General features: G+C 39.6%; 1 protein-coding gene across 1 annotated transcript; it reads right to left on the bottom strand.

Moving 5' to 3' along the window:
* Positions 1 to 3,235: 3,235 nt before the first annotated feature.
* tnfaip8l1 (tumor necrosis factor, alpha-induced protein 8-like 1) lies at positions 3,236 to 24,794 on the bottom strand. Its single transcript, XM_086090165.1, has 3 exons — positions 24,325 to 24,794; positions 5,682 to 5,961; positions 3,236 to 4,063 (listed from the first exon to the last, which is right to left on the bottom strand). Exons 2-3 carry the CDS (start codon positions 5,951 to 5,953, stop codon positions 3,775 to 3,777), a joined length of 561 nt encoding a protein of 186 aa, XP_085946291.1. The 5' UTR covers positions 5,954 to 5,961; positions 24,325 to 24,794; the 3' UTR covers positions 3,236 to 3,774.
* Between the last annotated feature and the right edge of the window lie 1,145 nt (positions 24,795 to 25,939).

Below are 25,939 nucleotides of genomic sequence, written 5' to 3'. Positions count from 1 at the left end.
ACAGTTCTAAGGTTAACTCATTTGCTCCCAAAAACGTATAAATACGTATGTTTTTTACATGCTAGAGCATACAGAAGGCTTTGATGCAGCCTCTGAACGGAAAAGAATGCTTGAAGCAATGGTAGTTATTACAAAAACGGCCAGCAGGTGGCAGCAGAGTATAAGAGATCATCCAGGGCCGTGTTGAAAAAAAGCTTCCCCCCACTGTTTTAAACAGATTGGTGAATAATGCAATGAAATGAATGAAAATGAAATTTAGCTATATTCTAATTGCTGCAAAACGGAAACATATATATATATATATATATTAGAGGTGTGAATTGCCCAGTACCTAGCGATTCAATTAGTATCACAATTCATAGGTCATGATTCGATTCAATAACCATTAATCCCGATACAAATCTATAAATTGATTATTGCGATTATTTTTTTTTACTTAACTTTAGAAAATACTCATCAGTAAACTTGTACATGTACACTGTAAGATTTGTATGAAACTGTATTTATTTATCTGAAAATTCAGGCTTATAACTGAGCCACTGCATTTAACAAACAGGTTGCAGTCTGTTGCATGTTTGAACAGCACTGAAATAAAATATTAAGACTTAATGTTCCATTAATATAACATTTTTCCATGCTTAATGTGTGAATCCTAACCTTAAGTAAGACGTTTTGTTGAATATTCCCATAAAAAAAAGAAGATTTTTTTCTAACACCCCTAATATATATATATATATATATATATATATATATATATATATATATATATATATATATATATATATATATATATATATATATATATATATATAGGAATATATATATATATATATATATATATATATATATATATATATATTCCTGATGAAAGAAGAGACTAATCTTTTTTTTTTTTGGTTGGTTCCATGTTTTTATAGCAATACAACACAATATTCTATGGGCCCTGCAAAATCTGTCAAAATCCAGTAAAACAGCCAAGCGCGGGTTGCTTCAGTGAAAATGGCTGAGCGTGAATGAGTTAATTGAATTTTTTTTTTTTAAAGGACAAAGTCATTTTTTAAAGAAAAGTAATATATTTTATGTGTCTGGGTACAATATAGGAACACACAAAAAAAACTGTACATTCAATGAAAACATTTTACAATAGCAGTAAAAATGAATAGTATGAAAGCTTTCAGTAAAATAAGTCACTGCCGATCACATTTCTATCCTTGTTTAATAAACAGAAAGAAAACCCTGACATGGCCTCATAAAAAAAATAACAATTGAAACCCCACACCACACGTCTTCATCATCAAGTGTTATGATAATCAAGTGCATACTGTTTTGCCGAACGCTTCCCGGGGAAGAGGCGACGTGCCGAGTAACAACAGCTCCTCTACTTCTCCTCCTCCTCCTCTTTGGCAGAGCGGCTGACTTGGAGCAAGTTAAAGTTTCTGCAATCCTATCTGGGAAACGTACTGCGCTTATTACACGGCTCAATTTCCAATTCTGTCACAGGTACGCACACACGCGCTCACTCAAGTCACTCGCGGAATACGGAATTAGGCCGAGGCGCGGAGCAATCTCATGGACAGGCTCGGGTGATGGAAAAACAAAGACAGCCATTATGGAAGTGTCTTTGTGCAAGACAAACAACAAACGTCCTTTGACTGCATTAAGTGACGCGGAGGTTGAGATGAGGCCGCTGAGTGGAGGAATGGAGTGGCTTGGCTGAGGACATTCTAACAAGCCCGGAGTGGCGGGCTGTAATTAAAGTGAGAGTACAATCACGTGCAGTGTTGTGCGGCTACTCTTTACATGGAGCCTCACTTTTTTTTCATCGCGCACTTTTTTCCTTTTAGGTCATTTTTTTGGAACTCGTGGCCAAATGAATTCGAGATAATTCCGCAGGTCCATTATGACCATTAGGCTGCATGCTTTTTAGCTTCGCGCCGGATATCATGCAGCGATGTTCTGAAAACGCCATGACGACTACTTCACTTCCTCTAAGCAGGAAACTGACGATGAGAAGTAAACATTTTTGACTTGTAAATGCGTTCAAACGTATACTCGCAAATATGTTCGAACCTATGTTAACTTCAAACGTACTTGCAGGCTAAATGTTAAAAACCTAGCATTCCCTCCCCATAATGCTACATAGTATTGACTTGCTCATGCACATGGGGTATATGCCACGGAGGAGGCGGGACTTCCAACTTCAAGGTTTTCACACATCAGCTTTGTTTCTGTTTCCTGTTTGCGACGTGCGGGCCGCGTCCCAGTTCTTGCGTTTCCGCCTTTGTGCCACTCGGTCGCGCGTTCTCGTCGACGGGTGCGAGCGTGTCTGTCTCAGTTGTCCGACTCATCTCACGAGGGTTGATAAGCCCTGCGCAAGAGCGTGCTTAGGGGGGGGGGGGGTTTGCAGGGGTTGAGGTGTGAGTGCTGGAACGCAGCCATCAGTGGCCGGACACGACACTGGTGTGTGAAACCCGGAAGTCCCAGCAAAATTATGGAGAAAAAAATGCCGAACAGAAATCACGCACTACAGATATAATAATAAATCATAAAAATTAGGAATAAACAATGTTTACTTAATTTTTGACAGTATTGGTGTAATATAGGCCAAATACAAATATAGAACTGCCACTTTTAGAAGTATGTCACAATAGCAACCAACTAACCAACAGAAATGAGCTTTTAGCTGCTAGCAAGTCTCTTGCTACGAATGAACTGTCACCGTTGGATCGCTCCGCCGTCAGTTTTGCTTTTTTTAGTCACAACGTCTTAATAACACAACTGACTTGGTGCTAGTTTTTATCAAGTATGCTTGAACAGCAACGAACAAACAAATGCTTTTAAGCAAACTTAGCATGGTTAGCATAGCAGTCTGTTAGGAGTCATGTTGTTAGCTATGACAAGATTATGAGAGTGAAAATTCTATAGAAAAAAAGCAAATAGTAATAACCTTTATTTAGAATCATTAAAAATATATTAATCAGACATTTTAGGTTGGTTATTGCGATTTCCTATTGGCGAAATAGGTAGCAGAAGTGAAGCTAGTGTCGTCACGGAGTCTATTACAGTCCCAATGTTGACTCACTGAGAGCGATATCTGAGTCAGCGCAGAGACAACATACACACACTGTGCACACTCCTTTATATTCCAGGTCCCCTATGACCCAAATACTTCATCTTTGTTGTGCTGGCCAGGAACCAGAATGTTTAGAAAAAATATATAGATTAAAAAAAAAAAAAAAGGTAGAAGCGGCTTTATTGATGACTTTGGAACAAAAACACCAGCCTCACTACGAAGTTAAAATGTTTAAAATGCAGGCTAAGCAGGATTAATCTGCTCTGGTTCACATAGTTGCATTAATGCAGGCAAAAAACAAACAAAAGTACAGTACAGCGCTTATTCAGGCTTGAGTGCAATAGTAGGTTCAGAAAATATATACATAAAAAGAGTGTTTATGTCTTGGGTATTTGGAAACGGTATAGACATTTCTTTCCAAGCCATTGTTTACAGAGATAAAACTGCCCGTTCAGGGATTCGCTTCTTCTCAACTGAGTAGGAAGGCGTTGAAAGCGCTCAGGCTGCTATATGCTTTTGTTTTACATTCACTTGTATGGACTTTGTTTGCTTTGGAACAAAAGCAAAAAGAAAATGAAAAAAAGACTTTGGGGCCCCAAAAAAAAAAAAAAGCACTTCAGTGTTATGATCATGTTTGACAGGCACGCACAAACCAACCAATACGCGGAGAAAAGTTTGTGACTTGTGTGCTCGAGCAGAGGTCAGAGGTTTCCCTCGTCCAGCATCTTGTTGACGCCGTTGCAGATCCTGTGCAGGTGAGCGCGGTAAACCTCGGAGGGCCCGTACAGAGCGGCCAGGAAGTCGCAGTCGGCGAAGTGATTGAAGACGTGGTTGACGCGCGAGTGACTCTTGGCCGTCAGGTGCCGTTTGATGGCCTGGTGCAGCAGTTCGCGGCAGTCGTTCAGCAGCGCGCTCATGACCCGCCGGTCAAAGGTGAAGTCGATTTGGTGGAAACTGACCGCCGTCATGGCCAGGGTGTGGACTTTCTTCCTGTGAGACGCACAAAGAGGAGACAGCGGCTGTCAGTCACTTGGTTAGAAATAGAAAATGCTGCCTTGTTCTTTTTTTTTTTTTTTCTTTTTCGGGGGCAAACTTTGGACACGGACAGGAAGTACCGACGCAAACATCCGTTTAGTTCGTCTCCCCTTGCCGACATAATTAATTCAAACTTGACAGTGATTTTAACTGGAGCGAATTTCTTTTCCCGCCTCAAGCAGCTTGCAAAAGTGAAGCATTTTCTGACACATGACTTTGAAAGGGTATTCAGTGCTTTTATCATTACTGTAATGCACTTTAGTTTTGAGTCCTCTCTCAAATGTCTCCAGTTGGTTCCAAATGCTGCCGCTCGCCTCTTGACTGGAACACGGAAGAGGGAGCACTTAACTTCCATTTTGGCTTCCCCCCTCACTGGCTGGCTGTGCCCTTTACAGTTCGTTTTAAGATTCTGCTATTTCTCTCTCCCTCGACTCCTGTCGGGTGCCTCGGGTCAGCTAAGCAGCAGCTACCGGAGGGACTGAAAAGTCTTAGAGGGGTCTCAGAAGGGGGATTGAGATTTTTGTGTTGCAAGAGCAAAATATGGAATGACCTCCTGGTGTGTTTTAAATGTTCTTCTGGTGTTCAGCTGTAAAGTCCATCTGGGACTGTGGCTCTCCTTTCCCACATGGGAGGGCTTTAATGTAAACAAGTGTAGTTTATAAACCCTTGGAAAAAAATTGGGCGTAGCGGAAAACAATGGCATTCAGTTAGAACGCAATCCATGTTTAGTGAGGATAGCAGACGGGGCATGACTTTACATCCTTGTACACAAAAGGAGCTGAGAAGTAGGGCTGGGTTAAAAAGAACAAAAAAAAAAAGATTAAATAGATTTTCCTTTTCGAGTCTGATATCGATTCACAAAACCATGAATTGATTATTTTAATATCTTTCCCCCAAAAATTTAAGAAAAAAGGACTTTATAAGCCATTTTTTTGTATCTTACCGTTTTCTTGAAATTGACTGTTTACGTGAATTTAAAAGACCCGAAAGACCTGACTTATCGCACTTTTAAGACAATTCATAATCTTAAATTTATATTTACAATTATTGAATTAGAATTATGAAAATATTTTCATCTCATCCTTGCTGATTAGCAGTGTTTGTGTAACTTTCATGAATAAACTAAATCATTTAAGGCAGTTACTGCCTCTGCAAAATTTAATGTCTGGAGTTTTTATCATGTCCTTGATATTTAAGAAGAATTGATGTTCCATAATTAATCAATATCGGATTCAACTGAAGTGAATCGAATCGGGGAAAAATCTAATCGAACTGAACTCGTGTGGATCGAAATTGAATTGATTGAGGAAATTAGACTTTGTGCATTTTCACTTGGGGGTGTACTCCCTTTTGTTGCCCACTCTTAAAGGCTGTACTTTTGAATTATTTTGTTGAACTTATTTCATATCTGTAATTGCGAGTGAGCGGTGTTGTGGCATTCTCTGGCCCCGTGCCAAAAGCTTGTCAACTTTATATCATGTAACCTTTTGGCTAACGAGTTCAATAAACCAATCAATAAAATAGTAACGCACAGGAATTCACAAATAGATTTCGAAAATGCTTAGCGAGCCACCTGAAGTTCTCCACAAGGATCAGCTCCTCGCCACTGAACTGGTTGTTCCTGTAGAGCACTCCCAACTTCACCACCATCTTGATCAGGTTCTTGATGATCTTCTGGGACTCTTTACGGTTGCGGGTGTACTCCTTAGTGACCCGGTACAGCTCGTCCAACACTTCGCTGCTGGTGTCGTCGATGAAAAGGCTAGCCATGCTCTTGGTGGCCATCTTGCTCATTAGCTTCTTCTGCGCCTGCAGGGCCAAATTCTTTGTGCTGAAAGAGTCCATGGTGAACTCTGGACGAGAGAGGAAAGAACGTTATACTAGACCAATAAATGCACTGGTTAAATTTGAGCTCGTTTTTAGAGACAGAAACATTACATTGTTTCATGTAAACATTGAAAAGCTTAGAGAAAGTCAAATTATGTTCTCTTGTAAAGGTTGTGACCTTTAAAAAAACCCATTTCATTTGACTCTTTTTGGGACCATTTTTACCACAAATTGCTGTAAAGATTTGAGGCTCTCTGGCGGACTCAGTAACAGGGTTGGTTCTCACTAGCTGGCGTGACGACCGGGACCTTTCCCTGCCGGGCTTGGGGTTCTGAGGTGCCGCCCGTCCCCTGGTGCTCCCTCCTCTCCTTCCCTCCCAGGCGCGGGTGATTTATTTTCTGGTCACATAGGGTGACCAGATTTCCAAAATTAAACCGGGGCACATTCAATTTGGCGGAAAATCAAATATACAATAAAACAAATTCTCACAAGGATAACAAATTTAACGGCTAGTCAAACTGGAGACCGGTGGCTATTGTTTTAGCTAATGCTAAATGCTATCTTGGCTGAAAGTTCAACAGTGCTAAATGCTCGGTCCCGCCAGCTATTAGAAGCCGACTGCTGTTTAAGTCGCGCCGGTCCCGTGTTGTAATGTAACGTTCAAAATATGCCGCCAGAAAAGCTCAGCTTGCCTTGGGTCTGACCGGTGACCAAAACATGAGGCTACCGGTAGTTAGGACTACAATTCCCATTATTCTGAGGCAGAAAGTGTGTATGTCAACTGTGTGATTGACATACACACACCAAAAAATCCTCGGGACACCTGGACGGGACCTCCGTCAAAGCAGAACAAAACAAGGGACCTGTTGATATTCGTCTCGGGACATAAGGCACAAAACCGGGACTGTCCCGTTAAAACCCGGGATGCCTGGTCACCCTACAACATACATCCAAAGGCTATAAAAAGAGATTACATTTCTGGTCCTAAAGATGACTAATGGGTTGTGGCGTTCTCATGAATTACTTGGCTGCAAAAGTGTTTTTACTGCAGCTGAAAATAAAACAATCGTCATCGGACAGCGCTGTTAAGCTGTTGACCAATGAATTGATCGAGCTCCAAATTGCCGTTTTACCCCAAACGAAAGCACCCAAAAATATTTTAGTAGCCCGTACCAAAATATGACAATAAAAAGGGAGATCGATCAGTTTGTTGATTGATCGCTAAGAAATGTGTTGTGTGGAATTGATTGTTGTACTACCTTGATGATGGGGCAAAATGGAGTTTATTACCGGCTGCAGCTGGCAGACGCGCTTTTGATTAAATCTCCATAAGTTTGCTGAAGAGAAATCGTACGGTTTATCACCGATAGTAATTTCTTACACGCTGTGAAAACAAATTGAGAACTGTAATCTTGATTTGTGGTGAAATACACTCTTTAGTGCCATTGAAAATCAATATCAACCATTTTGAAAAGCAACAGTATTAATTTTCCTGTTACTCTAAAAAATCATCCAGCTGTGAAGAGAAGAGAAACGTGCTCATACCGAGAAAAAAAAAACAGGAACTGATTTGAGTGTTAGAAATGGCTCTTGAGAATTGCAATGTGTGAGGCCGATGCAAATAACACGCCGCATAAAGTGCCGGCCCGAAATCTTTCGTCTCTATAAGATAATGAGCGGTGACAGCTTTCAAATGAGACCCCGCCACCTTCTGGCTCATGGCCTACAAGCTAGTTAGAGAAGAAGGAATCCTAATGCATGTGGACATCTCATCTCCTCAACACACTCCGAGGCCTGCATGCGCAAGAGGAACTTAGCGGGAGGCCGAAGCGTCACTCATTCTCTTGTGGTTTGATTTATGTATGATGCTACTTCAAGCCATGGTATACACAATGGCGGCTCAAAAATAGCGAGGCTCAGAAATAGTGAGGGTCAGTGTGTCTGCCCCGTCCCCCCGCCCCCCCTCTTCTCCATCTCCCAAATCAAATGAGTCTGCAGCCTTCATCATCCTGTCAGCTGTGACTCAAAGCGGTCTGCGGGTCATCCCTTCAAGGTTTGTACATTCTGTTTGTGAAAAATAAAATGAAATCTGTTTTCCTGTGAACTCCCTCTATAACCCGCACAGATCTCCGAGGATAGTACACGGAAATAAATAGGAAACCAAAAGCCTTTTTCCCCGAAGGGCTTTTCAATGTCAGCACAAAGAGAATGAATAAAAAGGTGTCGAGATGGTGGAATTTTACTCGATGTGGAAGTCTACCGCTGACTTCAGATGGCTGCAAAATAAAGAAAACCTGACTTTTTCATTTTTGCTATCTGGACTATGACTACCAAGTACTGTACAACAAGAGGTCATGGTCAGACCTCCAATCCATGTCCAACATAAGATGTTTGGAAGGCAGTACTGCATTCAATGCTTGCTTGGATGTCTGAAAAAAAAAAAGGTTGATTGTAAAGATAGACAGATATCAAAATGATAGTGTTATCAAAATGAATCGGTTATCAAATTAATCAACAACTATTTTAATAATCGAGTCATCGTTTGGAAGCATTTTTTAATGGAAAATTTGTCCAAAATTTTCACTGAAAATGTTTAATAAAAAAAAACATGTTTTTGGAAAACAATCACGATAACAAATATGAAGTACGAAAATAAACAATCACTGGTTAACAGTAATCTGGGGGAAATGCTTTTGTAATACACTTAAATGCAGAATAAAAATGAATCAGATTAGTTGATTAATCGATAGATTAATCGATTCTAAAAATATTCAATAGTGACAGCACTGATCAATTATTATTTTTTTTTTCTTTAATGGCCGATGCCGATATTTGTCAAAATGCTGAATATCGGCGCTGATCTATCGTTAGTGGATTCGTTTTCTTAATTCTTCTTCCACAAATGCACTCTTACTGTGTTGAGATGTGGGGGTACATGGAACGTTATTGCCAAGAAAGTATTTGGCTTGAATTCCACTTCAACGTATTATTTAGTACAAATTTATTTTCTGGTTCTTTTAATTTGTTAACGTAAATGTTGAGTATTTGTCAAATTAATAATCTAGTGTATTAATCGTAATTGAATGCAATATCAGTCAAAATAGTCTTATTTTTCCCCACCCGACTTAAGTATTGAGTTACAAGCTCAGTCATGAATCAAATTGAAGTCATAAGTCAAGGTACCAGTGTAAAAGCACATTAGCTAACAACACAGTTAGCCCCAACCCCCAACCTGGCCATCAGATTTGGCCTCACATCCGAGAAGCACGATCTTGACGGCATCTTTCCGAGCACGGCATTGAGCAGTGTTAACATGCAGCTTTGCGTGCAAGCAGCAAAGGCAAAGAAGCGAACGCAACATCGTCGGGCCCCCCTGGGGCCAAAGATGTAGAACGGGCTCAGATCTAATATGCCTGATACATCCCTGACATGCCAAACATTGTTTTACGGAAGGGAGCCACAGTTGAAGCCGCAATCAATATTGGAGTCGAGCCTCAACTCGACTGATGATGTATGATGTATGACGGCCGAACCCTCCAATCGTGCGCATGTTTGGGAGCGAGATTACAGCCCAAATGATTTTATTTTGAAACGCACGTGGTTCATACTAGAAGGTACTGCTTCAGTGTGACTTTCATTCCCTCTCGCTCACTGCAACGCCTCTCCAAGAATATCAATAAGACTCCTTGGAGAGTGTCAGCAGGATGCTTCCCAGGGAGCAAGACATGAAGGGAGGGGGTGGGGGGGGGGGCAGATACTAGCTAAGGAGGAGCGCTTGAATGGTACTGGTGGGTAGCGCCGGGTGCGACATATCAATTCTCAGCCGGCATGGGGGAAACGTCGGTGTCGAATGAGGGGTCATTTATATACAGTCTCCCGCTGATCTACTTTCAAACCTCTGCTTTCTCTTTGCATGTGCTGGTCGAAGATCATCGAGCGCGGCGGCGTCAGACTGCACTTGTTACCGGAAATCCCGCTCTGACGCAATGTGCGCGAAACAGATAGCGAGGAGGGCGCGCTAATGATCAGACTGACAGAAAGAAAACAAAAACACCGACTTTGCTTTCGTTACGTGCGATAAGTCACCGTCCCCTCTATTTAATCGCAAAAGTGGAGTGAGTCACTTTTTTTTTTTGGGGCACACTTAGGCTTAAGTAGCAACCTTATCTCTGCGGCTTTCCCGCTGGATGAATCACCGCGTCGCAAAGCGCGATAACGGATCGTGTTTGCACAACCTCGTCTCTTAAGACTCACGTTGCTCCGTTTAATGCGCCCTCGCCAGGGACTGCTGTCATCTAAGCTGTCAACTACGTGTCGCTTGTTGACGAGCAAAAACGCAAAAAAAAAGGGATGAGAATGGGAGGGACTTTCACAGCCACAAAAAATACAAAAACACTTAACAACCTGAGAGTGCTACACGTCACGTTCCATCTTGCGAGCTTTGAATAAGATCCAATGTGGCTTTCACTTCCCTTCATCTATCGCCCTATGGCGAGAAAGATGAAGACTTCATTGGGGGGGGGGGGGGGGGGGGGGACAAGTGCTCAGAATGATGAAAAAGCTTCGGATAGAAGAAGTTTCTTGGTGACTTAGCAGCAGCCTGACTGTGTTTAAGGCCAAATTCAGACTTCTATCCTGAACTAGACACACTGTCCACCCTGTCAATGTCCTCACATTGTCATCACAATGGCTCACAAGTGTCCCCACGCTCTCTACTGTGTCCCCACAAGATCTCCAAGATGTACAGCGCACCTATTATGTGTCACAATAGGGTTTCTATAGTCTCGTTTTTGGGTTTCTACATTGTATCCACCTTGTCGGCATAGAGTCCCACTGTGCGGAAACAAGACGCAAGCTGTGTCCAAATTCAAAGGCTGCGTCATCCACCGGCCAAATTTGTTTTGGCGACATGACCCAACATCCGGCACAACTGTGTGCAAATTCACTCAGCCTTCCAATCTGGCTTTCGTTTCCAGAAAGACGCGCCCTAAACATTCTGTAAAATCCCTTTCCCAAGATTCACGAGTGAGTGACGGTTCCCTCCTCCAACACAGATGATTCTAATGATCAGATTCCTCCAGATCTTGCTGATGAGCTGATCTGATTTGAATTGGGTGTGTAGGCGGAGGGAAACATCTAAAACGTGCAGGACTGCAGCCCTTGAGGACCAGAATCTGAGACCTATGACCTTTGTATACACTATGAGGACACGGTTTTCATAATTTCCCGGCTCTGTCCCCACACTTCACAAGTCAAATCTAATCAATACAACACCTTTCCTTAGCCTTTGTGAACAGTATCATCGGGTCAAGGTAAGATGAAAGATTCCTTTTGAACAATGGAAAGGACAGGACGGTTTGAAGTCCACTTTCCCTAAACGACGTCATCGTGTGATGTCAAATATTGCTGAGCCAAGTCTCTAGTGTGCCGTCAGTCCTTTTCCTCTCTCATTGCTAGTTTTTTTATCCCTGCATGTTTTTAAAGTCTTGTGAAACTCGTGGGCATCGTTAGCTAAAAAGGATTATGGGAACATCCTTTCGTAACAGTTAGTCAGCAATAACAAAAAGGTTTTATTCATGAACACATTCCCTGCCATTGACGGCAATAGACGTCAACAATTAATTTGAACTATTTCTATTGGTTTAAAATGTTTCCATTTTTGTTAACAAGTGTATGAAAACCTAGATTTCTTTTGTACATTTAGAACAGATATAAAATGTGTGATTAGTCGAGAGTTCACTAGTCAAGTCATGCAATTAATTACGATAAAAATATTTAATTGCTGATGCCTCAATTTTTTTATAATCTTTTCTTTTTCTTTTATATATTTTTAATATGTAGTCTTTTTTTTTATAAGGAAATAATTATCAAAAATTAGGGGCGTCAGGCGATTACAATTTTTGCGATTAATTACGAATTGCCTGATGCCTCAAATTGTTTATAATCTTTTCTTTTTCTTTTAAATATATTTTTTTAATTTTTAATATTTAATCTTTTTTTTAATAAGGAAATGATTATCAAAAATTCGGGGCGTCAGGCGATTACAATTTTGATTCGTAATTAATCGCATGACTTTACTAGTTAACTCACGATTAATAACCGATTTTATATCTGTTCTAATAACCCCCCCCCCCCCCCAAATCTAGATTTTCATACTCTTGTTAACAAAAGTGGGGAAAAAATGTTAAACTAATAGAAATATTTGAAATGAATTTTTGACGTCTATAGCCGTCAACGGCAATGAATGGGTTTAACACCTTACCAAAGAATTTTTTTCTTTCCTTCAAGCACTTCCAGGTCATCTCGCTTGGATAGGAAAGTACCGTTACTAAGCAAAAACATGAATCCATGTGCCCATTTTTTCTATATGCCCATAAATTACTCTGCGACACATCTATGTCTGTCTCCATGGTAATTCCACCATCTCTCTCTTCATATGTCCCTGCTGTGTCTCTACACCCTCATAGTGTCCCCAACTCCATCCCCTCAGTGTTGCCACAATTTCTCCACTCTACAATGTCGCCACTATTCTTTCACAATGTCTCATTTATGTCACCATAAGGCTACCACTGCATCCTCTCAGTGTCTCCGCCATGTCTGAACTCACGACGCTTCAGTTTATTCAAAGAGTCTCAGAGATGAAAGGCAATTAATTAAACACAACCAGCAGTAGCTCGCAGACTCGTTGACTCGTTCGCTGTCATAAATTCATAGAAAAAAACAAAGATTATTAATAATTAGGGGCGACAGGCAATTGCAATTTTTTATTGTAATTAATCGCATGACTTCACTAGTTAACTCAAAATTAATCACTAATTTTAAATCTGTTCTAAATGTACAATAAAATAAATCTAGGTTTTCATGCTCTTGTTAACAAAAGTGGATTTTTTTTTTTAAACAAATAGATATAGTTCAAATAAATTTTTGACTTTTATAGCCGTCAATGGCAGCGAATGAATAATAAAAAAAAAAAATAGATTATTAAAAATTCGGGGCGACAGGCAATGACATTTTTTAATCCTAATTAATCGCATGACTTCACTAATTAACTCACGATTAATCACAAATGTTATATCTGTTCGAAATGTACAATAATAAAAAAAAGGTTTTCATACTTTTGTTAACAAAAGTGGACTTTTTTTTAAACAAATAGATATAGTTTCAATACATTTTTGACTTTTATAGCCGTCAATGGCAGCGAATGAATAAAAAAAATTTAAATAAAAGATTATTAAAAATTCAGGGCGACAGGCAATTATTTTTTTTTATTCTAATTAATCGCATGACTTCACTAGTTAACTCACGATTAATCACAAATTTTATATCTGTTTGAAATGTACAAAAAAAATAATCTAGGTTTTCATACTTCTGTTAACAAAAGTGGATTTTTTCAAAATAATTTTTGACGTTTATAGCAGTCAATGGCAGCGAATGAGTTAAAGAATAGCTCCGAAAACACGATTCTTGGAAGTGATACCTGACTTCCTCCCATGTGGAAACGGATGTCTTGTGATAGTGCAGCAAACCACGCCCTCATGCAGGTGCAGCCTGCATGCTCAAGGCTGTGAGAAAAGCCGGGCTTACCGGTCAAGTGAGGCAAGAAATAAAGGGGGGGGGGCGGTGTAGCTGTGCCAAAAACAACACAGCTTGTAAAGAGAAAACTAAAACACTCTCAGCTGCTCATATTTGGGGATAAATGCATGCCACGAAGCAGAACAAGCATCTTCTGTTTGCATCAGACGCACTTGCTTGTCAATCAGAGATCTGCAGAGGAATGAGAGGTGACCAAAGGGCAGAAAGTCTCTAGATGAGGACACAGACGCTCAAAACCAATCCAGCGTAAGAGGACAAAATCAATAAGGAATGTTTTCCTTCTTGTGTTTTGCCACGACAAACACTCGGGGAGGGATTGAAGGACTTTCCATGACGCTTTAAGCTACAAGTGATTTGGTTGATGGCAGCAGAAAATGTCACGACTTGCATGCTCTTGGGGAAGGGGGGGGGGGGGGGCCTCCGGGTGAAGTCTAGTCACGTGGACCCGGGGCACTGTGACCCTGAAAAAGGGACATCAGTCCTTGAAGGAGGGAATATTGTGTTAAGAAGGATTTACTGCTATAACATTCTCAAGAGTCATAAATCATTTCAGAATTATGCAATCCATAAACACAAACAAGGCGATAACCAGCTGCTGACAGCAACCGTTTTTTTGTTTTTTTTCTGCTAACGGTTAAATTCGGCATATTAAGGTCAGCTGAAATCTTGTTTGTTCACCCCCGGTGTATCGGAATGAAATCGCTCCTCCTTTGTTCAGCATCTTTTCCAAAACATGAAGAAACATTGCCGCAAAACAGCCTGATAAATACAAAATAGCCGAATGTCAACGAGCTCAACAGACGCACAATCACAATCAACGGAGAGCTGAGGCAGGCTTTTGCGAAGGCAGCGAGACACGCATTATTTACATGTTGATTATTAAATTCAAATACCAAAACCCTTGGGGAATCCTTCCGAGCTCGGAAAAACACGAGGCAATGATCAAGTGAATTGTTGACAACTTTAATGATCTATAAGCAGAAAAGGGCATCATAGCATTAAATCGATCAAAAGGATTTCGCTGATTGTGGAATTGATTAATTAATCGTTCCCTTAAGCAACTCCAGCAAAATGGAGTGCAACACTTGGCTGCAACCAGCAATGTTGCAGTTGATTCACTATCAACTAATTTGCTGTCCGAAGAGGAACATAAATGCTTGTCGGAGGCTTAGCTACATCTAGAATGTGGCATGACATCGTTTGGCTCGATATGCACCGGCACTCAACGAGGAAATCAAGAGTGATTCTCCAATCACATTTCAATTAAGTACTTGAAGATTGATTATTAATTTCCCCCCCAAGAAAAGTAAATTTACCCTCAGTAAGTTGGTGGGCAATAGGGGTGTGAATTGCCTAGTACTTGGTGATTCGATTCGTATCACGATTTATAAATCACAATTCGATACCGATTAATCCCGATACGAATCTATAAATTGATTATTGCGATTTTTTTTTTTTACTCAAATTTAGAAAATACTCATCAGTAAACTTGTACATGTACACTGTAAGATTTGTATGAAAATGTATTTATCTGAAAATTCAGGCTTATAACTGTAATTATGGGTAGGGCTAGTGCTGTCACTAGCGATGATTATGGATTAGTCAAATAATCATTTTTATTTTGAGTTTAAGCATATTACACAATAATTTGTTCCTTTGCTCAATGTATATTAACCAATGGTTGTTGTTTATTTCATATTGTTTAGTAATTAACTCACTCCCAGCCATTTTCACCGAAGCAACCCCCTTCACTCCCGGCTGTTTGACTGGATTTGGACTGATTTTGCAAGGCCCACAGAATATTGTGTTCTATTGCTATAAAAACATGAAACCTACCAAAAGAAAGATTATAGTCTCTTCTTTCATCAGGAAAAAAAGGATATTTCTATTAGTTTCCATTTTGCAGCCATTAGCATTAGCATATTGCCAAGTTTCATCATTATTCACAAATCAGTTTAAAACACTGGGGGGCCGGGGGGGTTAGCCTTTTTACAACATGGCCCTGGTTGATCTCTTATACTCTGCTGCCATCTGCTGGCCGTTTTTGCAATTACTACCATTGCTTCACTCGTTCTTTGCAGTTGAGAGGCTGCAAGAAAGCCTTCTGTGTGCTCTAGCATAAAAACAACAACATAAAATAATGTATAAATACGTCTTTGGGACACTTAAAACATTTAAAATAGAACGTATTTATACGTTTTTGGGAGAAAATAAGTTAAAGGCGACTCACCCCCTTTTTTTAAACTGATTCAGTTATCTGTTTTGGTCATTGTTTTCCAAAATAGGGCTAAAATCAAATCGTTGAAAATTAGGGGTGCACCGATCGATCGGCCTGCCCATTTCCTTAATTTTGGAAGATCGGTGATCGGCCGATCCCTTAAAAATAAACTGATCTTTTCCATCAATCTCATCTCCCTCCTCAGAAATCTGAAAATGTCAGCCAATGTCCTGTTGTGCTAAGATGACTAATAGGATTTTCATTTCTATTTGAGAGAACGACTTTATGTGCAGTTACAACAACCCATTTGTATTATTTCGACGATATTGTTCAATGTTTTCCAATAAAAACAAGATCGGAACGCTGAAGGTATATGTTGCTTGTAATGAAGAAGAAAAAAATCGGTATTGGCAAAAATCGGGATCGGCAGGTCAGACTTTTTAAAAGATCGGAGATCGGTTATCAGCCAGAAAATTGAGAAGCACCCCTATTGAAAATTTGCTAAATCGTGAAATTGGATTTTGTCTTCTGGATTATTAAGAGTTGCTGTTCTTATATTGGGTTAATTACGACTGTATGAATGTTAAGTTTATGTTAAAACGGATTAAGAATCAGTTCGGTATACATCATTGTTGTCTGACCATTTTGTGCAGGAATTATTTTGGATTCAATGAAACTTTTAAATAAACGTTTGATGTTTCATTAGATTCAAATCGTAATCGTCCTGAATGAAAGGGAAGATTTGTTGTTGTATTTTTGGGCCATATCCATATCCAAACCAGTAATTAGTCTGCTTTCATGGAGGAGTACAGAAATCAGTGAATAATTACTGTTGAGAGCCTGAAATCAGAACATTTGGACAATTAAACAAGGGCTCCAAAAGGAAAATGGACATTTTGAGCCATTGGTCGGATCTATTGAGCGAAGACCAACTCTGTTCAACTTTGAATTCAAACGGATGGATTACTCCGAGGGATGAGTACAACGATTAGGAGCGCCGGGAGTGAGCCGGAACGTTTGATCGCGATTAAAGTTCCACCGAGAAAATCCTGAATGAGGAAACTCCCGTCCACAAGCTTCTGCCCCAGCTGCATGACATAATCCCCCCCCCCTCCACTCGGAGAGAAACAATAGACAATCGTGCTCGTTATATAAAAGGTGCATCCGTGCTTTGTGTTCACAAGCAAGCACTCAAATGAGCGTCGCAGCAGGAAATGAGGATGAAATTTCAAGTTGACGAAAGATTGCGCCTTTTAACCACCGCGTAAACCCGCGTGATAAACTGCAACGTTCGTGCCATTCCTTCAAAAGCGCTCACGTGTGGGCACGAGTTCAACATGCGTGATTTGAATGCAGCATGACGATTAGGTGCCGCTTTCACGGCATCTTCCCACGCGGTCTGTCGAGTCTTGCGCGATCTGGCAGCCGCTCAATCAGACGCCGAGCTCCATCTTTCCCCTTTTTCGTGATCTGCCACATTCCCGTGATCAATTCATAATTAAAACAAAGGCATATAATGGCTCACTGATTAATAATTCAGCGAGGCGATTTGGACCAAAATAGACCCAAGGGCATGTTAACTCATTCACTGCCATTGACGGCTATAGACGTCGAAAATTCATTTGAACAATTTCTATTAGTTTCACATTTTGTTCCACTTTTGTTAACAAGAGTATGAAAACCTAAAAGTCATGCAATTAATTACGAAAAATTGTAATCGCCTGACGCTCCTAATTCTTAAAAAAAAAAAAGAAAGAAAGAAAGATTCTTTTTTTAAATTACTTTAAAAAACAAGAAAGATGAAAAGATGATAAAGTATTTTTTTTTAATAATCTTTTTTTTTAAGATTGTTAAAAATTAGGGGCGTCAGGCAATTAATTTTTTTTATCATAATTAATCGCATGACTTAACTCACGATTAATCACAAATTTTATATCTGTTCTAAATGTACAATAAAAAAAAATCTAGGTTGTCATACTCTTAACAAAGGTGGGGGGGGAATACATTTTTGACATCTATAGCCGTCAATGGCAGTGAATGAGTTAAGTTGCTGCGAGCTGACAGCCTTAACGTGGGAACGCAAGTCACTAATATGCGTGCATAATAAAGCGCACTCGCCGAGGGGTCAAAACAACATTCACTGACATTTGTTCTTGCATTCAAATGCACACTCTTGATTTGCTCTAACACGAAATAAACACAGTACACATTTTTCCTTCTGTGACTTCCAGGTCCAAATCGGAGTTACGCATTATTTACATTATAATAAGCAACAGCAGCAGACTTACAATTAATTCAATTCATACTGGCGCTGGAGTCATGACTGATGTCTGGGGCCAATGACATTTTAATTAAGGCCACCGCAGAAGCCAGTCACATAATGACGAATTTTACCTCACCTCCAGCCCACACAGTCTAATTTGTTAAGTTGGTTAATAGAACAGCGAGGAGTGCCTTTACGCGGCCGGGACGGAAAGGTCACACTGCTCTTATACCTCACCGCTCTGTATAAATTAGCGACTGGCATGACTGATCACCTGTGAGTGGCTGATGTTGTATATCATGTCGATTTGGACTGCCGGCGAGGATGATGAAGGGATGATGACCAAAAAGAAATATCTAAAGTTTGGTGTGGAACTTTTTTTTACCCCGACAAGAATTATGATGCCAGCATTTTTTATTTTTTTTTGGTTAATGTTGGCTTTTAAATTTTAACATATCGGGTCTAAGCTCGGTGCCTCGGGCTGCGCTGCTTTTATGAGCGCCACTATTTTTCTTCTGTTTAAATAAGGCAGTAAATGTTTATTTGTTCAGATGACTGTTGGAATATCATTTCTTCTTGGAAGAAAGATTTCATTGGTAAACGATTTATTTGCTACTCAAAGCCATCAGAAATGATGATTACAAAAGAGATTTACTGATAATTACTCCTTGGATAATCCATTTAGGAAACTTGTCCTCAATTGCCCGAGCATAAAAAACCAACAAGACAGCTGGATTTGGGATGATACGGCCATGAAATCACACAAATATGTTGTCAAAGCTTGAAACTGATGACGGTGCCAGTTCACATCCTTAATGTAGATAGCAGAAGCTACGATTGTGCGGCAAACAAATCTCTTCAAAGAGATGAGCGCGGATGTCGCCATTGCAAGCAGTTATCAGAACAGAACAATATGTCTCGATCGAGATATGCAAAGAACAGCACTGAAGGCTCTTGTTGGAAAAGATGTTTTCACTCACTCACGCAATAATCAATCATCATCGATAAATGTCTTTGAAAACAAAGAAATTGATATGATCGCTTCTGCTGTGTCAATAGAGACAACCAAGATCAGGTGGAGGAGTTTATTAAATGGGAAAGTCACATTTCCAATAATGTCCTATGCGGCCACATTTGTCTAAACGTTAGGATTAATATTTTGTTTGCGAAATATAAAGGAAGCAGTAAAATCTCAGGAAGGGGCGGCCATTTTGCCACTTGCTATCCACTGACAATAACATCACAGTTGCTCAGGGCTTAGGTAACGACCAATCGCGGCTCACCTGTTTTCTGGGTTTGCTCATGTGACATTCGAAAGGTGAGCCGTGATTGGTCGTTACAAGGGCCGGGTTTAACTCATTCACTGCCATTGGCGGCTATAGACGTCAAAAATTCCTTTAAACTATTTCTAGTGATTTAACTTTTTTCCACTTTTGTGAACAAGAGTATGAAAACCTAGAAAAAAAATATTGTACATTTGTACAAAATTTGTGATTAATCTATTGAAGACATGCGATTAATTACAATTAAAAAAAATGTAACCTATAATAATAATGTAAACTATTAAAGATAAGGGTCATCAGGCGATACATTTTTTAAATCATAATTAATTGCATGCCTTCACTAGTGAACTCACAATTAATCTAACAAATTTGATATCTGTTCTAAATGTACAATTTAAAAAATGATAGCTTAGCATACATAAAAATTAAACTAATATAAATAGTTCAAATGAATTGTTGACGTCTATAGCCGTCAATGGCAGTGAATGAGTTTTTTAAAAAAATCGATATCGAATCTATATTGCTTTTCATAATCCAATATCAATTAATAAAACCATGAATCGATACTTTTAAATATGGCAAATGTGATTTTCTGTTATTCAGAGTTCCCCAAGAGGAGCCCAGTGTTTTTGCCACTTCATTTACATAGTGCTGTGTTTGTAATCGATTTCAATTATTATTTTTTGTTTTGTTCAGGTAACTGGATTTGATTCAATTCTAAATTATTTTTTTCTTTTCATGCTAATGCACCATATAAGAGCAATAAGTTTCAATTTGCAGTATTTATACATCTGAGAATGTCTTCCATATAAAAGTAAAATTGGTACTGCATGAAATCCTTACCTGAATTGAAAATCAATGTGAATCGAATCGGGGCCTTCTGAATCGAATCGATTCTGGAAATCTGAATCGATACCCAGCCCTAGTCGTTACTTACCTAAGCCCTGAGCAACTGTGATGTTATTGTCAATGGACAGCAAATGGCAAAATGGCCGCCGGTTAGATTTGACTGCTTAATTATTATACCACAGAATGCCCCATAAGATTTTGGGGGGGGGGGGGGTTGACTAACCCTTTCAAACACCCCCGTTGAGAAAAGTCTGTTACAAGAGTCTGTGTTTGAACATGAGCTGGAGCGACATTTTGATACGTTTGTCTAACCCGGACAGGGCGGCGTGATGGAGGACTGACTGCCAAATCTTGCGCTTTCTCTTCCAAACAACGCACTGGCCATTGTGTGAGGGAGTGTGTTTTGTGTTTCCAGGGAAACTTGAGGCCAGCTGCTGAACTTTGCAAGCTAGTTTCAACTGGGTCAAACACCTCGACTCGTGCGGTCAATAAGTTACCTTGAATTGCACTGCGCTCGAACAACAATATCTCAAGTGTTACTACTACCGCAGCACTTTCACACCTTGCTTTTAATGATCATAATAACACCACATGGGGACAGTATGGCGGTGTGACTTTATTGTCCTGTTCCTAAAGACGCTCCGAGGGGCGCGTCTTCAATGATTCAGAGGAGACCCACCAACCAGCTTCTGTTTAGACTTAATGGCTCATTATTGCACGTCTTTATTTATCATCATCCAGAATTATGTTGTGCCTGAAACGCGAGGAAGCTCCAGCGCAAATCTAAGATTAATATCGGTAAAGAAAAAAGCTCATTAAAAGCGTCCATGGGTGAAATCTAAAATAAACAGATTAGTTGCACTTCTGCTGAACTATAGTCCACTTTTATAACTTTAAAGTGCCATGGAGTAATGGCAAACTCACATTGTTTTTTATTATTATAGGATGGCCAGTTAATTTAAGTAACAACTTTAGCTTACGTAAACTAAATTAACAAATGAAATCCGCCTTGTTTTGTCCAGCACAACTCAAAGCCCATTCCGTTAGATCATGTCATCATTATGTTGACGTAAACTATATGTTTTGTAAACAAAAGCCTTAACTAGTAAGAGATTTTTTTTTTTTTTTCATATGAATGGTAGAATCCCTCTATTAACTCATTCACTGCCATAGACGTCAAAATTTCAAAATTTCATTTGAACTATTTATTAGTTTCACATTTTTTCCCGCTTTTGTTAACAAGAGTATGAAAACCTAGAATTTTTTTTTTACTGTACATTTAGAACCGATATAAAATTTGTGATTAATCGTGAGTTAATTAGTGAAGTCATGTGATTAATTACAATTAAAAAATGTAATCGTCTGATGCCCCTAATAAAAGAAGAAGAAAAGATGATTAAGAATTAGGGGTGTCAGACGATAAAATGTTGTTATTGTAATTAATCGCATGACTTTAATAGTTAACTCACGATTAATCAAAAATTTTATATCTGTTCTAAATGTACAATAACAAATCTAGGTTTTCATAATCTTGTTAACAAAAGTCAAAAAAAAATTAAACTAATAGAAATAGTTCAAATGAATTTTTGATGTCCATAGCCTGAAAGTAAACGCTAGAATTTATCTTTTTTAAAGCCTAAAACTCATAAAAAGGTTTTCACGCTTGGACAATGGCAGGACAGGATACCACTTTGCACATATTGATCGGATATTACTTCATGCGTACATAATGTTTTGTAGTCACAAAAATGGCAGTGGCAATATTTAAAAACATTTTTTTTTATATTTCTGGAGTTAATAAAAGAAGCGAACAATCTTTTATTGACAGTCAGCCGAGTTTCGTTTTTTGAGACGCAGTCTTCTCTCCTCTCAATATTTGTGAAATAATACTGAATGGTTGTTTGTTTTGCGCATTTTCACTAAATTTGCACACAAAAAATCTGAACGTTTGTATGAAAACCCCATTAATGCCAATGTTTTATCACGCAGAATAACGCTGCATTTGATGTAGCTCAACTCCCATCGATGATTTTTATGTTATTTTTTCAAGCTAATAAATAAGCTAAGACGGAAACAACAGCGCCTCTACTGGCTGCAGCCTAGAAGTGCATTTCTTTTTTCTTTTTTTCAAGCAGTGTAGAAAAACTGTTAGATGGATGTTCCAAGACTTGGTGTATCAACAGTCCATTCAAAACATTCCATTGATTGATGATTATGCCAATTTTTAAGCTAAATAACATGAACATGAGCTGACTGTGAGCTTTTTTGGCATTGGTTCCTCTGTAACTGCTTTCAAATTGTTGACTCATATTTTTGTCATTATTTTCAGATGCTGAAATGACATTTCGTTCCACCTTGTAGCTTACTGACCATTATAGCAAACAAAGACTCAAAAAGAGCGCCTGCGAAACTGAAAGAGGTAGTGAAACCGCTCACTGTTGAAACCAGGTAATAGAAGAAGTGAAGTCTGAAAACCTCCAATCCAAAGTCATCATTCATCAGACACGTCTGTGGAGGCTGCGCAAGATAACGTAGGCTGCAAGTTGCCCAGACCCCCGGGCTACACAGTCAAGCCATTCATCCGCACTTGAGCTTTCGTTCTGGAACGAAGCTTTACATTGTAAACACTGCAATGTGTTACAAAACATATCAGTGTTTTCAAAACACACGTCTCAGCCTTTTAGTCTTAGTGGTCACAGCGTAAATCAGCCTGCCTGCGACTGCAATGGGGCTTACTTGAAACCAGTCTTTCTCTACATTTCCTCCACTTCCTGTGAGCTCCTCGCAACGCCTGATGTGAAACAGAACGCCCTTGTGCAATACAAAATATGCATCTTCTCTCTGTCCAGACAGTGTGACTCATCTATTGTCTGAAATATTGGGGCCCCAAGCCTCGACATACTAAACGTGTAATATGGCAAACCATTTGACAATGACGTGCCGTTTTATTTTGAAAAACAACTTTGGCTAAGAAGGTGGGCGGATCATCAAGCAAACTGCCTCAAAGTCAACATGAAAGCATAAATAGTTAGTCATTGACAGTTTCTTCTCCGCCCGCCCCTCTTCATTTCCCAGTAATACAAAATACGTGACATCTGCTCCTGGCACTCTCTATCAGGACTTATATATCAAATCTGTCACACACTTATTGGGCGTTCATATTCAAATTGAACTACGGACATAAACAGATCTTAGTATCTCCCTAGGATATGCAATTCCTTTAGAAATTGCATGCAAATGCTGAAAAATGAGAAACCAAAAGGAAAAATTTAATTACTGGATTGGGGAGTACAAGAAATCGGTGTCGTATCACATATCAGGCAAATATGCCCACAGCATTGCGATGTTTTCTCATTTGAACACTTTGGAATCCATCAAAGAAAATTGTGCCAAATGTTTTTTTCTTCTTTGAGGTTTCTGAAACCCTACCTATGTGCATTCAGCAGCATTAACCAAAAAAATGCAGCAATCATATAAAAAAGGTTTTGGCGTAAAAACAAAATGAAAAATAAGGATATTGTTACCGCACAACAGCGTTTCGACTGTCAGCCTTCACACAATTATGCTTTTTTTGACTCACACCACCATCAATGTGAATTTTTGACTCTCAGCATTCACCCAAAAATGTTGAAACCAAAGAACTGACATGAAAGTGGCAGTTCACATGTAAACTGTCAGCATTGTCTCTATCAAAGCATTGATGTGAATGCTTGACTCTCAGTATTCATTCAAAAAACATTTTACACACTGCTAAGAGTAAAAAGCAATACAAACAAAACTGTCGTGGAAACTTTGCTCTTTCAGCATTCACGTTTTTAACTCACAGGAAGTTTTGGCTTACAACCAAAGTAGCGTAAATGCTTGCCTCAGAATTCAAACAAGTATGACCTTAGCGTCTGTCATGTAGTAAAACACGCTTGAGTGGCAGTTTCTGTGACACTTTGCTTTCATGCCCTGGCCGATATGCTTACAAACCACCGTTACCTATAAAAAAAAAAACGGTCACAAAACACAACAACACCCCCGTTTAAATTGCTCGACCGTGCCAAAAGTGGGCTTCATTTGACAGCGGTTGGCTTTTGACGACCCCGACCAACAAAGGCAAGCCCTTTTCAGCCTGTTGATGAAATGTTTCATTAAAAGCCGCTCGACCATTAAACGTTCGAGACGAAAGGGGGCTCACCTTGCTCTCTCTCCGCGCAGGAGCGGTCAGAGGGGACACAAGACAAACTTATCTCAACTCTATCTGGTCTTCATCCCTCCCGGCGAGGCGGGGAACGGTGTTTCACAGCATGTTTGGCCGCCTTCTGCTTGTTGTCTCTCGGCTTGACGTCGTCTCGGGTGCTCCTTTTCCTGTTCTCTCTTAGAACCGTGTGCCAGGCACATATGTGTGAATTATTCAGAGTGTTGTCTTCCCTCGGCCGCAAGTGAGCTCGGTTGCCAGAGCTCGTTTAGTTGTAACCCGATTCCTGCTTGTAAAAAAAAAAGAAAGAAAAAAAAAAGTTTCAAACTTGAGGGGAAACCTGGAAATGGCTAGATTGATGTGGTTTTGGGCCAATGGTGGCGCAACAAGGCCGCTGGTCCGGCCCAATCAGACCCAAAGAAAGGAGCATTGACGGTCAAGCGGATTCCCTGCCCCCATGGAGCTTTCCAGCAATTATCCAGGTCCCGGTCCCAAGCCTGGAAATTTCCCAGAGGAAACGGGGCATAAGGAACAATGAGCAGGAACAGAGAAGAGAGAATGGGGCTTTTTTCCTGCAGGTTTAAAATCACAACCACCCTTTTTATTCAATATATTTAAATATTTTGCGTTTCAACGTCAGTGGCTCTAAAGCGCCAACATGGTGCCCGTGGGCCCCAAGGACTTCATGAGTAGCCCGCTGGACTGTTCTAAAAATAGCTCATTAGTGAAGTAATCATTTAAAAATGTTTATATTAGCAAAGATTTGGAGAAATTAGGTTGCAGATTGATACATTGTTGATAATTATTGGGAAAAATCATGAACATGAAAAGTGTCTTCACATATTCATTCTTTTCAGGTCATATCAGTTTAAATACTCACTGATACTGAGTATGGATACTTTTGATATACCTTACTTTTTGGCACAGATGGTGGTTCGCCAATGTGTCAAATTGCTTCAATATAGTGCCAACTACTGTCGAGGAGGACTTAATCAATGTCATATATATATATATATATATATTTTTTTTTTAATCTAAGTTTGGTGGCTGGTATCGGCAGCCTTGATGAGTACCCGATACCTAATTATAAGGGCTGGTTTTGGCCCAATTACCAATTCCTGGTATTGCTACTCGCCCATCCCTACTTATTAACCAAAGAAACGTTAGCCTTTTTATTTTTGTTTCAGAAGTGTGTATGAAACTGGTAGTGCTTGGCGTTAAACACTCTCCAAGAAGTAGCTCTCACAAAAAGGTTGGAAGACCCCTGCTGTAAAGTGTGATACTCTCGTGTTACTTGAAAGAATTACTGTCCAAATTCAGTTCAGCTGTATTGAACTTTTAAGTTCAGTGTATTTGTATTTAATCTTTAACAGCTGCTTGCGTTTCGACAATGTATGTGCCATACTTTTTGATTGATTAAATAAATGAGGGAAACACACGGGGTAGCAGATGACATGACTAGCCATATGTTAATAAAAAATAAAAAAAAGACTAGCGTATTTGCAGAACGAATCCAACTTTCAGTGACTCCTAGACACTTCAGACAGAGCCAAAGCAATAACAAAAGCCATTATTAGTGTTTTTATAGCATAAAAGATCATACTGTTCAGTGTTT

The sequence above is a fragment of the Leptonotus elevatus genome, chromosome 11, assembly GCF_054856555.1.
Source record: "Leptonotus elevatus isolate MCC_2025b chromosome 11, RoL_Lele_1.0, whole genome shotgun sequence".
In the NCBI taxonomy this organism is placed as follows: domain Eukaryota; kingdom Metazoa; phylum Chordata; class Actinopteri; order Syngnathiformes; family Syngnathidae; genus Leptonotus; species Leptonotus elevatus.
Note: the sequence above shows the minus strand (reverse complement) of the source record. Positions and strands in the feature narration are given on the sequence as shown.

Coding starts and splice junctions, on each gene's coding strand:
- tnfaip8l1 (XM_086090165.1), bottom strand. CDS start 5,953: ATGGACTCTTTCAGCACAAAGAATTTGGCCCTGCAGGCGCAGAAGAAG. Junction 4,064..5,681: donor ATCCTTGTGGAGAACTTCAG/GTGGCTCGCTAA, acceptor TGCGTCTCACAG/GAAGAAAGTCCACACCCTGG.